General features: G+C 56.4%; 1 protein-coding gene across 3 annotated transcripts; it reads left to right on the forward strand.

Moving 5' to 3' along the window:
* The first annotated feature begins 3,871 nt into the window (after positions 1–3,871).
* H6PD (hexose-6-phosphate dehydrogenase/glucose 1-dehydrogenase) lies at positions 3,872–15,610 on the forward strand. Of its 3 annotated transcripts, none has more exons than XM_031506658.1 (8): positions 3,872–3,913; positions 4,919–5,031; positions 5,180–5,295; positions 6,271–6,420; positions 7,624–8,279; positions 9,326–9,443; positions 10,897–11,166; positions 12,589–15,610. In XM_031506658.1, exons 5-8 carry the CDS (start codon positions 7,653–7,655, stop codon positions 13,944–13,946), a joined length of 2,373 nt encoding a protein of 790 aa, XP_031362518.1. In that variant the 5' UTR covers positions 3,872–3,913; positions 4,919–5,031; positions 5,180–5,295; positions 6,271–6,420; positions 7,624–7,652; the 3' UTR covers positions 13,947–15,610. The 3 variants fall into 3 exon arrangements, with proteins under 3 accessions (XP_031362518.1, XP_031362519.1, XP_031362520.1); XM_031506659.1 differs by lacking the exon at positions 3,872–3,913 and adding an exon at positions 3,927–3,974; XM_031506660.1 differs by lacking the exon at positions 3,872–3,913 and adding an exon at positions 4,052–4,068.
* Positions 15,611–16,628: the final 1,018 nt, after the last annotated feature.

The raw sequence follows: 16,628 nt of genomic DNA on the forward strand, positions 1-16,628 counted from the left end.
CTCAGGGAACTGAAAAGCAGCCCAGCAATGCCCGGGGGGAGTTCAAAGGCTGGGTGCCCTCCTTTGTCAGCCAGTGTTTACCTGGGACACATCACCCATCCCAATCAGGTACATGGGGAAACTTCAGCTCACGGTGGCAGCACTCCCTCCATGCCTGTCTTGTGTCCTGTCACAAGCCAAGAAAAGGAATTGCTGTCAAAAGCTGCCAGTGCCAGGCAGGCAGCAGCACCAGGTGCCCACCCTGGGCTCCTTTCTGAATGAATGAGCAGCTCATGGTGCAGAGCCAAAGCTGCTGAGGGCAGCCCATGCCAGAGAACCAACAAGGATGGGTTTTAACACCAGAGAGGAGGCAGCCCCTTGGCCCGAGAGCTGCCTCTGCTCCCTGAGCAGACATTTCATCTCTGCACATTTCTGTCTACAGCTGGGGGAATCAGCCATTGCTTTATGATTGTTTTTTCTCAGCTAGGACGGGTGCAAGTCCCTCTTGGTTAATGCACCAGGAGCCCTCAGGAGGCACAGGAACGTCTTGGGCTCAGCAAAGCTGCCTGGCTGTGCCCCCACGTCCCCAGGAACCTCAGGTTTCCCCATTTCACAATGAAGAAACAGCATGTTTAGCCCATAACCTCCATTCCCATCCTCATTTAGTCCAAGACTGAGGAAGAGACAGAAGGCAGCTGGTCCCAGTGCAGGAACGGCTGGGGAAGATGCCAGCACTCAATCTTTAATCTGCTGATCAAGCCGGTGAGAGCATCCCTCCCTCAGAACAAAAGGCAGGCACAGCTCACTCATTGATCAGCCCTGTTTGACTCAAGCAGAGTACTCGCTGAAGCTGAGCTCTCCTCCCCAGCTCCTTCCCCCTGCTTTTGTGGAGTTCCCAGCTGCACCCTGGCTGCTGCAGGGTGCCAGCGTGCACCTAAACAAATTGATATAAAATAAATTGCTGCCCACTGCTGCCCGGGGACAGGGTTTTGCCTGGCACCAAGCCGTGCTGCAGCCCCAGGAGAGGCTGGGGAAGCAGCAGAGAGGGGCTGGCAGGAGCAAGGCAGGTTGGTGGTCACTGCCCAGCCCAGCTGCACCCCGAGTGGCATTCCCTGGGCAAGGTTTTTGTCACTTAAAAGCCACAGTCTGGAGAGGAAAGCCAACAAACAACAGAAACAGAGGCTGTTAAGAGCAACATTACTTAATGCTCTCTCACCTTGGGTGTCCCAGCTGGACTTTGATGCCCTTTAGGAGCTGAGCTGGCCAGGCAGGAGCTCAGAGCAGGGGTCTGGGGAATGCTGCTCCTGTGTGGAGCAGCCTTGCAGCCTCCAAACGTGGTGTGGATGCACAGAAGTGGCATCCCTTAGTACCAAACAGGCCAAAGTATTGAAATCTGAACTTCCTAAACTGGGCTGGAGGTTTCTGTCTGTCCACACAGCAGAACTTGTTCAGCAGGTGAGTCCTCACCTGCCCCAGCAGCCACAGCAAAGCCCCTCTTCCTTCTTCTGCCCCACAGCAGCTCAGGAGCTGCTGCTACCATTCCTGCACTCTGGTTTTCGAGACGCCACAAGACAGTAATTTTATTTTCTAAGAACCCCAGCTGCTGTCCAGCTGCTCTTTATTGCTCCTCAGCAGAACTCAACAGCCTTGCTGAAAGCCACGTGAACTTGCTAGCCCAGAAGTCGAGAGCTTTCCTGGAAGCTCACCCCCAGCACAGCCCTGCCCAGCTCCAGCAGCTCTGCAGCAGCACCCCAAGGAGTTAAAGCATCCCAAAAATTACTCTGTCATTTTCTGCCACATCTCCAGTTCTTGGCACTAAACTCCTTTGCAGAGGCAGGTCAATTTGGCAGGTGACAGGCGAGTTTCCTCTAAGGCTGCCTCACCAAAACCTTGCCCCACTGCAGCAAACTCACTTTTGTACATCGTTTTCCCCACTCCTAACCAAAGAACCCCCTGCTGTGGAGGATTTCCACTGCCATGCCCAAACACAGCCTCTGGTCACTTGAGTTTGTTATTATTACAGACAGAGCTGGAAGTTGGGAGTAGTAGTAGTCGTTTAATATCTTCTGTTGAGAGACCATGTTTTCAGCTAGTTATAATGGTGCCAAAGTTGAAATATTGAGGCTGAAATTGTAGGGGTGGTTTGCTTTATGCAGTCATTTTTTTGGAAAACTGAAAAAAAAAAAATAGTGCAGCTATTTCTGAGCTGAAGGTCAGAAGATAAAATAGGTTTTTTGACCATGTTAAAAATATCTCAGCTGTTTCATTAAGGAGCTGTAACATCTCATAATTTGGGGCAAGTAAGATTTTGCGAGGATGATGGTTTGGATCAGAATGTGCTTTTGTCAAAGCCTTTTCAGACTTCCTCAGCTGCGTGTGCCTTTAAGGAAAAAAGGTCCAGTGTGACAGATGAGCCATGTGATGGCAATAAAGGAATAAAAGGCAGCTAGCAAGGGAAGGGGCATTAAGGAGACAGATGTTCTACAAGCAAATAAAGAGCTCTGTAGGAAAAGGAGCTGTTCTGGGCGGTGGGTGGTTAAAGGTGGTGGTTAAAGGTGGTGTTTAAAGATGGTGTTTCAGAGGAGGAAGCAAGGAAAGGGACACTAAGGAGACAGATGTTCTACAAGCAAATAAAAAGCTCTGTAGGAAAAGGAGCTGTTCTGGGTGGTGGGTGGTTAAAGGTGGTGGTTAAAGGTGGTGTTTAAAGGTGGTGTTTAAAGATGGTGTTTCAGAGGATGGAGCTTTAAGCTGGAGAGCAGCTGGTGAATTCAGAGCCTCCAAAGGCGGCCCAGAGGCAGCGTTTGGGCGCTGCAGGGAGATGCTCCGCAGCGGGGCTCGGGAGTGGGGAGGCGATGCTCGAAGCGAGCTGGCTGCACCGGGGCTTCGCTGCACCGGGAGCTGCAGCGCAGAGCCGGGTCTGGGGAGGAGGCACCGGGGGCTGGGCTGGGTTTGCTCCGAACAGGCACAGGGAGCGCTCCCGGCGGGGTCTGGGGGTCCGTGTCCCCGGGGGGATTCTGTGTCCCTGTGTCCCCCGGGGGCTCTGTGTCCCCGTGTCCCCAGTGGGGTTTCTGTGTCCCCGTGTCCCCAGTGGGGTTTCTGTGTCCCCGTGTCCCCCGGGGGCTCTGTGTCCCCGTGTCCCCAGTGGGGTTTCTGTGTCCCCGTGTCCCCCCGGGGTTTCTGTGTCCCCGTGTCCCCAGTGGGGTTTCTGTGTCCCCGTGTCCCCAGTGGGGTTTCTGTGTCCCCGTGTCCCCCCGGGGTTTCTGTGTCCCCGTGTCCCCAGTGGGGTTTCTGTGTCCCCGTTTCCCCAGTGGGGTTTCTGTGTCCCCGTGTCCCCCCGGGGTTTCTGTGTCCCCGTGTCCCCAGTGGGGTTTCTGTGTCCCCGTGTCCCCCCGGGGTTTCTGTGTCCCCGTGTTCCCAGTGGGGTTTCTGTGTCCCCGTGTCCCCAGTGGGGTTTCTGTGTCCCCGTGTCCCCCCGGGGTTTCTGTGTCCCCGTGTCCCCCGGGGGCTCAGTGTCCCCGTGTCCCCAGTGGGGTTTCTGTGTCCCCGTGTTCCCAGTGGGGTTTCTGTGTCCCCGTGTCCCCAGTGGGGTTTCCGTGTCCCCGTGTCCCCCCGGGGTTTCTGTGTCCCCGTGTCCCCCCGGGGTTTCTGTGTCCCCGTGTCCCCAGTGGGGTTTCTATGTCCCCGTGTCCCCAGTGGGGTTTCCGTGTCCCCGTGTCCCCAGTGGGGTTTCTGTGTCCCCGTGTCCCCCGGGGGCTCAGTGTCCCCGTGTCCCCAGTGGGGTTTCCGTGTCCCCGTGTCCCCAGAGCCTCTCATCCCTGCGGTTTTTTTCCCTCCCGCCCGAGCGGCGGCGCCGGGCGCGAGCCGCCGCCAACCACAGAGTCTGCGCGGGGCGGGCGGGGCGCTGTGTCGGGCCCGCCGCCGCCGGCGCGGTGCGGTGAGCGGGGGGCGGCGGGGCCGGGACCGGGGCCGGGACCGGGCGGACCGGGACCGGAGGGGTCAGTGCGGGCCGGGGAGGGCTCAGCCCGGGCCCGGCGCTCAGCCGGTCTTGCCTTGCGCCACCGCGCACCGGCCTCCCCGCTCCGGCACCGCGTGGGCGGCTGGAATGCGGGATGGAGGGATGCGGGATGGAGGGGGGATATGGATAGAGGGGGGATATGGGATAGAGGGGGGATGCGGGATGGAGGGATGCGGGATGGAGGGATGCGGGATGGAGGGAGTGGTCCCGGCGAGGGGCAGGCACGGACAGAGGGTTCGGTGCAGCCCCGGGCCGGCCCCTCCGTGCGGGCACCGGCCGCTCCCGGCCCCGCAGCCCGCGGGGTCCGCCCGGGACCGGCCCGGCCTTCCCGGGACCGGGCAGCGGCGGGGCCGGCGGGTCCTGCTCGGTGCTCGGGGCTGGGACAGCCCGGGGCTCGGCCCTGTCACGGGTGGGCTCATCCCTGTCACGGGTGGGCTCAGCCCTGTCACAGGTGGGCTTGTCCTTGTCATGGGTGGGCTCAGCCCTGCCACCCATGAGCTCAGCCCTGTCACAGGTGGGCTCAGCCCTGTCACGGGTGTGCTCAGCCCTGTCACAGGTGAGCTCATTCCTGTCACAGGTGGGCTCAGCCCTGTCACAGGTGGCTCAGCCCTGTCACAGGTGGGCTCAGCCCTGTCATAGGTGGCTCAGCCCTGTCACGGGTGGGCTCAGCCCTGTCACAGGTGGGCTCAGCCCTGTCACAGGTGGCTCAGCCCTGTCACAGGTGGGCTCAGCCCTGTCACAGGTGGGCTCATTCCTGTCACGGGTGAGCTCATTCCTGTCACAGGTGGGCTCAGCCCTGTCATAGGTGGCTCAGCCCTGTCACGGGTGGGCTCAGCCCTGTCACCCGTGAGCTCATCCCCAGTTCCGTGCGCTGCCCACACACCGGGCTGGTTTCCTCACAGTCCCCCCATCCTGCTTTTCCAGGGTTTTGGAAAGGGCTGCTGTCACGATGCTGGGGCCAGAGCACACGGAGTGAGGCTGAGTCAGAGCCATAAGGACCAAGCATGAATTTGTGCACCTCTCAGCTTGCTTTTAATGTGAGTCTCCTCATCAAGCCTCAGACTTCTCCAGAAGCTGCTGGTGAGGTCATTCCTGCCCTGGTGTTTGCCAGCACAGAACACCAGTAGGGTTTCTCCAGTCCTCAGAGAATCTCAGAGCTCTTTCCTTCCTGTGTTCCTTGTGCAGAGCCCTGTGGGAAGCCCAGGCCATGCTGCATTTTCCACAGAATCATAGAATATCCTCATCTGGAAGGGACCCACAAGGACCATCATCAAAGGCCAGCTCTTTTGGCTGTGCACCTGGTAATTATTCTTCAGTGGGGATACAGCAGTGACAAAAAGTTCCTTTTGCATTTTTTCCATAGAAACCTGAAATTAGCTCCTGTGAACAGCTGCAGTGGCTGTGCAGGGGAGTGCACAGCCTGGCTGCTGGGCCAAGCTCTCACGTGCTTTATGTGAATAAGGCCCATGAATGTTTTCCCAAAGCCTGAGTAACTTCGCTCTGCCTGGCAGGGGGATTTTTGGAGTATTATTTTTTAATGGGAGCAGTGGTGGTTAGCTGATATAAAAGCAGTAAACAAACACTGCTGGGTTTACTGAGCTTATTCTGTGCACTGTAGCTCAATATTTTGCAATTGGGAGGGTTGTGAAACTGCCTTTCCGTTGGTTTGGGAACACACGTGACTGTGGCTGAATCTGCCAGGAAGTTCCTTGGTAATTCCCTTTTTTCCATGGGTCTGGAGCAGCGTGGCCCACCCAGAGCCTCCCATTCCTCAGCGGGCACCTGCCCCTGCAGCACAGCAGGGCTCAGTGCCCCTGCTTCCCGGAGCAAAGGTTGCTCAGGAAGTGTAAATACCCCTTTATTGCACTGAGGAACTTTGTCATCTGTGTTCCAATGCCACAGCAGGGGAAGGGAAAGCAGAGAATCATTTATTCTGCAGGTGAGACCTCAGCAGTGCCCCTTTGCAGCTGCCAGTGCTGCTGGGTTCCTTCTGTGGGAGCCCAAACAGCGAGGAGAGGAGGGAGGGAGGGGAGACAGCCACGGCAGAGGGCTGGGGAGCAAGGAGTTAAACTTGCAGGCTGTATTCCAGCTGGCTGTAGTGCCTGGGAGCAGGAGCTGCCACACTGCCTGGGTTTTACCTGCTCCCAGGCAGCAGCCAAAGGCTTCAGCACAGCCAGTGGGGCAGGACTGCGAGCACGGATGTGCTGGGACGTTGCTGGCTCAGGCACTTTTGGTTTTTCCTCTGTTGTAATTGGGTCTTTCCTCCCGTTTTCCAGGAAGGGAACGACCTGCCTTATCTGTCCTGCACACCTGACCACTGATCAGAGACAGCCAGGCACAGGAGGAGCAGGATCTGCGCTGGGAGAGGCTGGGCAGGAGAAAAACCTCCAGCTGCTTTTGTGGTCTCCAAAGCTCCTGTGTTACAGGTGAGTGCTGGAGAGAAACACAAAATTTCCACAGACTTTCAAGCTGCAGACAGGGAGAGATATCCAGATGTTCCTTGTAATTGTTTGGTTATCACCATTTATTGACCAGAGCTCAAAGTTTTTAAAGAAGTCAATAATATTGTGTGCTGTGAAGGCTCAGCTTTACAAGCTAAACACAGCTTGTAAAATGACATTAAGGAAGGAGACAGCCAGGGTGAAAGCTGCTGAATAATACCTGGCATGATGAGAGCAGCACAGTGGTTTAGTCACCCATACAGGAGTGACTAAACCTCTCTTCAGTGACATTACATCTCTTGAGATGCAAAGTCACTGCTGTGTTTCTCAGTGTAAGTGCTAAACATGTCTTTCCTCTTACAAACAACTTTATGTTGAATAAATGAGCGTGAGCAAAGGGACTGTTTGGCCTGGCTGCAGTGGTTTGAAGGGGCAGTGAGTGGAGAAGGCCAGAACAGGACCTGCTCTTCAGTGGTGGAGGTTGCAGGAGGCAGAACACAAAGCCCTGGCTTCACCTGGCCACAGCCACAGGCACCCTGAGCAGCATCTAGACTGGCTCACACCAATGAGGGCTGAAGCTCGTGCCCAGAGTTGTTTTTTACACAAGTCTCCCAGCAGCCATTAGAGCCCAGTTCAGGTGCACAGGAGCCATCAGGTGAAAGAAGAGCCTGGGGCTGCCAGCAGTCCTGTTTGTCCCTGAGCTGCTCTGACAATATTGACACGAAGCCGTGCCAAGGCAGCCCAGCAGTGCCTGAGCACAGTCCCAAGCAGGACCTTGGAACAGGATTCAGGGTGCAGACACGTGTGCTCAGCGTGCAGACACGACACATGTGCTTGGTGTGCAGGCACGTGTGCTCCTTGTGGCCAGCTCTGAGATTGGGATGAAAATGGGTTTCAGTTTCCCTGTGCAAATGCACTGACACCCCCAGCTGTGGGAACAGGGCTGCCCAAGCACCTTCAGCACACGCTGCCTTCCACTTCTGGAGTGCAGAAGGAGGCTGCAGCTTTGTCAAGAACCCAAATTACTGCCTTGACTCAGATTGTGGAGGGGAGGAGAAGCTGTTGGGTGGAGGATCCAGGCAGAAACCCCTGGCTCTGCTGGGGAAAGCAGCTACCTTGTGTTGTGTTTTGCAGGGCTACAACGTGGAATGATTTGTGTTTTTATTTGTTTTTATTCCTGACCTCTAGTGTTCCTGGCTCTGCCTCTGCTCCCCAGGATGCTGGGAAGGGTCCTGTGCACGGTGTTGTTCGTGGGAGCCCTCCCATCCCCAGCCGGAGCGTCGCAGGGCCACATCTCCGTGGTCTTGCTGGGAGCCAACGGGGATTTGGCCAAGAAGTATCTGTGGCAGGGTCTGTTCCAGCTCTACAGGGACCAAGTGAGCAGTGGCCACAGCTTCACGTTCCACGGGGCTGCCCTGGCTGCTCTGGAGCCGGGGCAGAGGCTGATGTTCGACGAGCTGAAGAGGCTGTCCTGTCCCCCCGACGAGGCTCCCAACAGGTGCGCCGTGCTCAAGGACCAGTTCCTGAAGCTGAGCCAGTACCACCAGCTGGGGTCTGCCGAGGACTACAGAGCTCTGAACAGAGAGATTGAGACCCTGCTTGGCCAGGAGGGGCTGAAGGAGGCTGGCAGGATCTTCTACCTCTCGGTGCCACCGTTTGCCTACGCGGAGATCGCCAGGCACATCAACAGCAGTTGCCGGCCCCGCGCCGGGGCCTGGCTGCGCGTGGTGCTGGAGAAGCCCTTTGGCCACGACCTGCAGTCGGCCCAGCAGCTGGCTGCAGAGCTGGCAGGCTTCTTCAGCGAGGAGGAGATGTACCGGGTGGACCACTACCTGGGCAAGCAGGTGAGCAGCTCGGGGCTCGGTGCCTGGGACACTCCTGGTGGTTCCGCATCTGCTGGCAGCACTGTTCCCCTCCCAAATCCATGCAGAGCCTCCATTTGCTCCTGGAATCCTGTCCTGTTTCTCTGTCCTGGGAGAGCAGAGGAAATGTGCAGACCAAAGCAGGGTTTCCTCCTGCTGGGGTGCTGAGGGTCCCTTCTGCAGAGCAGGCTGGGCTTTAGGCTGGGCTCTGTGCCTGGAGTAGAGATGCAGAGCTCCTCCGGCCTCCTCCCCAAGGTCAGGGCTTTGGTTTCGCTGAGTGAGCAGCACTTGTCCTCTCCCAGCTCCACATCTCATTCCACACAGGCCTCTCTGCTTAGCCACGGCTTCTGGAAGCACTCCTTCATTTGATATGATAAGGAGCTGATGGGGTGTTAGTTCTGGGGGATGCTGAGGGGAAGGTTTCTTCCTGCCCTGAAGGATTGTCTGCTGCTGGTACCGCTCAGGACGTGGAGCTGCACTGTCCCAGAGGAGTGTGTCCAAGGACATGCCATCCTTGTTTCTCAGGAGTGTGATGCCACACTTTACAGCAGCCTGTTCCAGCCATGGCAATGTGGCCAGTTCTGCTCAGAAGTTGCATGTCCAGCTGCAAGGAGAGCATCTCCACTGAGAGGGGGAACTTCTGTTTTATTTTGGGGGTTTATTCTGTCTCCCCAAAAGAGCAGATGGCTTTAGTGGTGTAAGCATCTGAAGTGATGTATTTCAGCACTTTGGAACCTTACATTAGTCCCAGGATGGTCTGACTCAGCCCTTTGTCCTCTGACAGATATAAACTGAGTGCTCTGCAGTTTGTAGTTCAGCCTGTTCACATGAAACCTCAAAATGCCTCAGAAAGACCTTTAATGTCCACTCTGGACAGCCACTGGCAACCCTACTGTGCATCACTGCAGGCTCTCCTGCTGCTTTTCTCTTCTCTGACCCACTCTGCTCTGCTGGATGGGGCAGTGAGGCAGAGGCACTGTGGGAATCTGCTGAGTTTTTACTGGGTCTTTGAACTTTCCCCCTGACAGGCTGTGGCCCATATCCTGCCTTTTCGGGATCAGAACCGACAGGTTCTGGGCCCCATCTGGAACCACCATCATGTGGAACGAGTGGAGGTTGTCTTGAAGGAGACCGTGGATGCTAAAGGTTGGTGAGGCAGCGTGCAGGGGAGTGAGTGAGAGCTGGCAGGTTCCTGAAGCATGGGGAGGTGGCCCTGGAGGTGGTGCTGGTACAGAAATATAGAATAAACAGGTGAATGGCGTGTTGCTCCCTGGAAACAGAGAGGGACTGTGCTACCCCTCCTGTGCTGGAGACTGACTCGCTTCCAGGTAGTGTTGCTGCCTCTAAGGAAAAAAATCCATTTACAATTTGTCTGGGAGCAGGGGCAGAACTCCCCACCTTTTTCTGCTGCAGAGCTCTGGGGGCACTGCTGACCTTTCTGTCCCAGTTATTGGTGAACAGTGCTGGATTTGGAATTGATGCAGTCTAAGGCCACTTCAGCTGTCCTGCTGTCCTGTCAGCCACCAGGCTCACCCCGAGTTCTCTGGGAGGTGCTTGTGCATCTCCTGCCTGGATGTTTCTGTCCCTGGCTCAGCCTGGGTTTGTCTGCCTGTTTCTTTCCCCACCTCTGTGGTAGGGAGAGCACTGCAGAGGGACAGTCCCAGCCCAGAGAGGCAGCGTGGGGCTCCTGCTGAAGGACACGGCTGCACTGCCTGCCTGCAATGCTGCAGCATCCTCTGCAGTGCTCAGCACAAAGCTGCCAGGCTGGGCTGCCACGGCAGCTGCCCTGGCTGCTGCTCCAGCAGCATTGCTTCCCACTCACTTCACCTCTGCCTCCCTCCCCCAGCCACCACAGACCCAGTTAATGCAGTTTGGTCAGACTTGGAGTGGTAAGCTTTGGTTTGGCAGCCCAGAGCTCACCTGAGCCTGTTTGTGGGAGAGGGGTGCACTGCAGAGAGATTTAGGGGGAGCAGCATTGTCTGTGCACAGCCCCAGCCACTCCCTGTGCCCTCCCCTCTCTGAACAAATTTGTCATTTGTCACTTGATGTCTTTTTTCCCCTGTTCAGCTTCAGCAGGCAGGCTGGCTCCCAGCAAGTCTGCAGCATTGATCCCATTACTGAATGTGCCTTTGGACTGGGGGCAGATGAGTGATCAGCAGTGGGGGAAGGCTGTGGTCCTGTGGTCGTGATGCAGCTGCTGCTGCTGGCACACAGCCCTGAGTCACGCCAGCAGTGCCCTGTCCTTCTCCCACTGTTCCCACCCCCATGAGAAGCCAGGCAGCGAAAGGGAAGCGTGGCTCTGTGCACAAGATTTTGTCTCCCAAGGGTATGGCTCAGCCAGAGCTTCTGAGCACATGAAAACCATCTCATCCTGCTACAAGCAGTGACAGCTTTCAGGACAGGTTTCCCGAGGCTCTGTCCAAGCAGACCCTGAACACACCAGTGACAGGACAGCCACAGCTTCCCTGAGCTCGGTTGCCTCGGGTGAATGGCTGGGTGGGGAGGAGAGGGGCTCGGGGCTGTGCTCTCCTGGCCCACGCCGTGGTGCAGGGGGGAGCCAGCTCACCTGAGCAGCGTTTTGCCTCCTGGCCGTGCCCAGGCCGCACCAGGTTCTACGAGCAGTACGGGGTGATCCGGGACGTGCTGCAGAACCACCTCACCGAGGCCCTGCTGTTCCTCATCATGGAGCTGCCAGCCAACACCAGCAGCGCCCAGGAGCTGGTGCAGTGCAAGCTGCAGGCCCTGCAGGCGCTGTGGGGGCTGCAGAGGAGCAGTGCCGTGCTGGGGCAGTACCAGGACTACGACAGGCAGGTGCAGGAGGAGCTGCAGGAGGCGCGGGGCCACGTCAGCACCACGCCGACCTTTGCAGGTGAGGGTTTGGGCCCCGGCCAGGGGAGCGGCCAGAGCTGGGGAGAGCAGGAGCTGTGGGCTCTGCAGTGCCAGCTCCACAGCTCCAGGGCTCACTGCTGGCTCAGGGATGTGCCCAGGCAGCCGGTGATGGAGACTGGGGAGCAGGAGCTGTGGGCTCTGCAGTGCCAGCTCCATGGCTCCAGGGCTCACTGCTGGCTCAGGGATGTGCCCTGTGCCCAGGCAGCTGGTGATGGAGGCTGGGGAGCAGGAGCTGTGGGCTCTGCAGTGCCAGCTCCACGGCTCTGGGGCTCACTGCTGGCTCAGGGATGTGCCCTGTGCCCAGGCAGCCAGTGATGGAGACTGGGGAGCAGGAGCTGTGGGCTCTGCAGTGCCAGCTCCACAGCTCCAGGGCTCACTGCTGGCTCAGGGATGTGCCCAGGCAGCCAGTGATGGAGACTGGGAGCAGGAGCTGTGGGCTCTGCAGTGCCAGCTCCATGGCTCCAGGGCTCACTGCTGGCTCAGGGATGTGCCCAGGCAGCCAGTCATGGAGACTGGGAGCTGGACGACGTAACACTGTCCCTGTGATCCAGGGAGGTGTAAGAGCTAAGGCCCAGGATGATAAAATCTCTGCGTTGTTTTTGGAAGTGGTCTGTAAGCTCCTTTGCCTTTCCATACACTCGAGTTGCTCTCTGCAGCTGAGGGGCAAAGCTTTGTTCTCAGTGAATCGAGGCCATCTCCAGCAGGAAGAGAATTGTCCAAATGATGCTCCTGCTCAGAAACTGGTTTCCTGCAAGATGAGAGGAGGCTGAACAAGTGGGATAGCTGGGAGGGAGCACAGCAGGGAGCTGGAGAGAGTGAGAATCGTGGATGGCCTGGGTGGGAAGGGACCATAAAGATTGAGTTCTGGGGAGGCAGTGAAGTCACGGAAGGGCTGAATGTGGAGCTAGAGACACGGTGGCTACCAAAGGAGCTGAGGAGGGCTATTGTAAATGCAGGTGAACCCAGTTGGAAGAAATTATGATGTCTGACTCCAGTTCAGAAGGTTGAATGATTTTTTTATTATAATTATACTATAATACATTAATATTCTATTTAAATGAGATACTAATATACAAACCTACCTTTTCTAACTGCCATATCTAACAACTCGTGCTCCTCTCTGAGAGCCCAACCCCAAGTGGGTTGGATTGACCATCAGGCTCAAACAATCCTCACCAGAACTCAACCAAGCCATCACCCCAGGGAAACAATTCTCCAAACACATTCCACATGGGAAAAACAAGGAGCAGAAATAGAAATAGTTTTCTCTTTCTTCTCTCTGTGCTCCTCCATGAAAAATGCTGAGAAGAATGTTCCTGCCACAGAGGGCGTGTAGTGGGCAGGTGGTGGAGGTGCCCCAGGGGTGCCTGCTGGTCAGTGTGGTGGCTGGGTGTCGTTGCAGGGGTGCTGATCCAGAGCCAGAGCCCACGCTGGGAAGGGGTCCCGTTCCTCCTCACCTCCGGGAAGGCTCTGGATGAGCGGGTGGGCTACGCCCGCGTCCTCTTCAAGAACACGGCCTACTGCCCTCAGAGTGGCACCCTGAGGGATGCAGGGCGCAGCCAGTGCCAACCCAAGCAGATCATCTTCTACTTCGGGCACGGTGCCCTCGGCGCCCCCGCGGTGCTGGTGAGCAGGAACCTCTTCCAGCCCGTCATGCCCAAAGACAGCTGGAGAGAAGCAGGGCCTCGCTCAGACCTGCGCCTCTTCGGACAGCCGCTGTCCGACTTCTACGTGTACAGCCCTGTGAGGGAGAGGGACGCCTATTCTGTCGTCATCTCCAACATCTACCACGGCAGGAAGGATTTCTTCATCCCCGTGGAGAGCCTGCTGGCCTCCTGGGCCTTCTGGACCCCTCTGCTGGACAGCACCTCCCGCCAGCCGCCACGCCTCTACCCCGGCGGCGTGGAGAACCAGCAGCTCCTGGACTTCCAGATGGTGCCTGGCGGAGTGGCGTTCGCCCTGGCGGAGCCCGCGGAGCTGCTGCACCCCGGCGGGCAGATGCCCAGGGACTTCAGGGCCATCCAGTCCAAATTTCGGCAGAGTCCCCTGGTCTCGGACTGGGCCGAGGAGCTGATTGCCCAGCTGGCCTCGGACGTGGAGGAGGCGGCCGTGAGGAGCGTGGCTCGCTCGGGGCAGTTCCACCTGGCCCTGTCGGGTGGCTCCAGCCCCGTGGGGCTGTTCCAGCGCCTGGCCAGGCACCACTACGGCTTCCCCTGGCAGCAGAGCCACGTGTGGCTGGTGGACGAGCGCTGCGTGCCCCTGACCGACAGCGAGTCCAACTTCCAGGGGCTGCACAGGCACCTCCTGCAGCACGTCCGCGTGCCCTACCTCAACATCCACCCCATGCCCGTGCACCTCAACCGCCGCCTGTGCGTGGAGGAGGATGGCGGCGCCCAGCTCTACGCCAAGGACATCGTGGCCCTGGTGGCCAACGCCAGCTTCGACCTGGTGCTGCTGGGGGTGGGCGAGGACGGGCACACGGCCTCGCTCTTCCCCCGCGCCGAGAGCGGCCTGGAAGGGGCCGCCACCGTGGTGCTGACCGAGAGCCCTGCCAAGCCTCACCAGAGGATGAGCCTCAGCCTGCCCCTCATCAACAGGGCCAGGCAGGTGTTCGTGCTGGTTTTGGGCAAGGGCAAGCACGACATCACCACGCTGCTCAGCAGGGTGGGCCACGAGCCCAGGAAGTGGCCGATCTCGGGCGTCAGCCCCAGCTCGGGCCAGCTGGTGTGGTACGTGGATTATGAAGCTCTGCTGGGGTGACGGCTGCACAGGGTCCCTCCTCTGCCTTGTCTGCGTGGCCTTTACAGCCTGGATTGTCCTGCACCATGTCCTCGTTCCTCCGTGGCCAGCAGCAGCTTCATCCCTGACACCTCCAGCATCTGGGAGCACCTCTGACATTTGAGCCTGGAGGAGCTGGGCTCAGTGGCCAGAGCTCAGGAGGAGCCAGGAGCCCAGTGCAGCTTTCTGGCTCTGCTCTGGGTTCTGACTGACACTTTGGACAAACGACTTCACCTTGAAGTGCCTCAGTTTCCCTGTCAGGCCTTTGTGCTTGCTGGCGTGTACCTACCTCGCAGGCACTTTGTTAAATCAACCGCCTGCCAAATTCTTTCTAATTTTACATCATTCTCAGGCTAAAAGACAGCAGCACCACGCTGATGCCCTGCCCTGCTGGGCCTGGCTGGGCAGGCTGTGGTCTCAGGGCAGTGATGGTGGTGTGCACGTGCAGCCCCGAGCCTCTGCCAGGTGCCAGAGCCTGCGGGCAGTAGCTGGCTGCCTCCGTGGAGGGGTGGCTGTGCCACGGGGCACAAACTGCTCTGGGGGCTCCCAAAATGATGGGCACAGGCTGAGGAATTGTGGCAGCTCACAGAGCTGTGTTTCCAGCAGCGCAGCCATCACCGGGGGAAAGCTTGCTGCTCAGAGGAACTGCTGGCTTTAGGAATCTTTTCTTTTTAAACCAAAATGCCCATGTTAACTTCATTCCAGTTCTTTGTATTTGGTGTGAGGGAACAAGTTTTAATGAGGAAATGACCAATGAGAGAGTAGCTATATTGTTAGGAATAACAGGGTTTATTCCTCGCTTACAGATGACTGTAGCATTAGAGTTTTCCTATTTTTGTACACTTGCTTGATAATATGTGGCTGGCACCTCTTGAAATAAACACTGAAACGTTTATTTGCACTTTGAAATAAGCACATGGGTTTTCCCCAGGGAGCTACTGTTCTTTGCAGCTGAAAATAAGGTTTATTTGTGAAGTCTCTATCTAGTGGGTCACCCCAAAATTTATCAGAGATTTTATTAAAATCCATTCAAAGTTTCCACATGTTTTCCTTGGTGAGTGGAGCTATCTGGATTCTTTGGGGGATTTTTCAGAAGTATATTTTTTTCCACACAGACAGTTTCTGTTAAACTCTTTAATACTTAGCATTTGCTAAATGAAAACCAAATATTTTTGCGTATACAAAATTTATGTCTGGAAAGAGAGAGACTGGATGGGAAGAAGGGTTAAATGAGCAACAAATCTGATGAGGAGGAATGGCAGCAATCCACTGGGCTGTAGGCCAAGGAAGCAGGGCTATTTTTATTTTGTGAAAGTTATTAATAGAAGGTGTGCACCTTCTTAAGAGCTTGTATTAATCTTTCTTTGCAAAGGCAGCTCCATGGAGTAACTTCTTAGAGTCTGTTTCTCCCATGAGTCATTATTGATACTGATTTTTATCAATTTTTTTAATGTCAAGTGCATTCCTACAATTCAATGGTATGATTATATGTTTTACAGAAAACTGGAAATAACTAATTTTTAAATTCAACTTTTATAAATCAAATTGTAAAATCTCTTTTTTTTCCCCGCGAGTAAAGTTTTGTGATTCTTTTGATGTTTAATGAATGGAGAATTATACTGATAAAAAATAGTTTTTAACCAGAAGTGTCTTTTAATTTCTTCCAGAGATGGGTGGTCTTTCCCTGTCGTCCTGGTGAGTGAAATTTCAGGGTTTTAGTTGTGCAATGCCACAATGTCACTGCAGTGTTAAATGTTCACTCTGACTCTTGCTGTTTGGTTTCTTCATCCAGGCAAGGCCAGGACTTTTCAAAGTAAGGAGCAGCCAAAGCCCTTTTAAGGTGAGAAGATGGAATCACCCAGTGCTGTGCAGGGTCCTGGAAAGGCCAGGCCAGGAAATCTCCCCTGCTCCACATTTCCATTGCATTTCCACGGACACTGTCAGCCCAGCACAGAGTTCTCCAGAGCACACACTTCCCAGAGCTGCGTTTTTGACTCTGAGCTCAGGGGCTGCAGCTGAAGTTGCAGCTGAGCCCAGCTGTGGCTCGGGGCTGGCAGGGCCCGTGGAAGGTCCCAGAACTGAGTCCTGACCTCCAGCTGATTGCCACAGGAAAATCCCAGCTGACCCCTCATCCAGGCAGGGAGGGGAGCAGCAGCAGCTCCATCGCAGTGCCATGGGGAACGCTTGGCTCTCCTGGCAGGGGAGCATGGCAGGAATTAAATCAGTGTTCTTGCTGCACTGCTGCTGATGCACCCGTGCTGGTTTTCCTGGGAGGAAGGGCTTGGAAGGAAGGGCTGTTTTCCCTGCAGCTGGAAGGGCTCTGCAGAGATGCAGGGATGGCACTGGTGCTGCAGCAGTGCAGGGCTGGCACAGGGTGTTGCAGCAAAGCAAAGCTGGCCCTGCTCTCACACACCCAGAATTTCTCTGTACAAGGATTTCCTGCAGGAGCTGAGTGTCCAGCACAGAACTGACCCTGCTCAGTGTCCAACACAGAGCTGACCCTGCTCAGTGTCCAGAACAGAACTGACCCTGCTCAGTGTCCAACACAGAGCTGACCCTGCTCAGTGTCCAACACAGAACTGACCCTGCTCAGTGCCCAACACACAGAGCTGACCCTGCTCAGTGTCCAACACAGAACTGACCCTGCTCAGTGTCCAACACAGA

Source organism: Lonchura striata, chromosome 24 (genome assembly GCF_046129695.1).
Source record: "Lonchura striata isolate bLonStr1 chromosome 24, bLonStr1.mat, whole genome shotgun sequence".
Classification (NCBI taxonomy): domain Eukaryota; kingdom Metazoa; phylum Chordata; class Aves; order Passeriformes; family Estrildidae; genus Lonchura; species Lonchura striata.

Excerpts from the sequence above, each read along its gene's own strand:
- H6PD (XM_031506658.1), top strand. The coding sequence starts at position 7,653 with ATGCTGGGAAGGGTCCTGTGCACGGTGTTGTTCGTGGGAGCCCTCCCA. Across the intron at positions 8,280-9,325 it reads ACCACTACCTGGGCAAGCAG|GCTGTGGCCCATATCCTGCC; the intron begins GTGAGCAGCTCG and ends TCCCCCTGACAG. Across the intron at positions 9,444-10,896 it reads GGAGACCGTGGATGCTAAAG|GCCGCACCAGGTTCTACGAG; the intron begins GTTGGTGAGGCA and ends GGCCGTGCCCAG.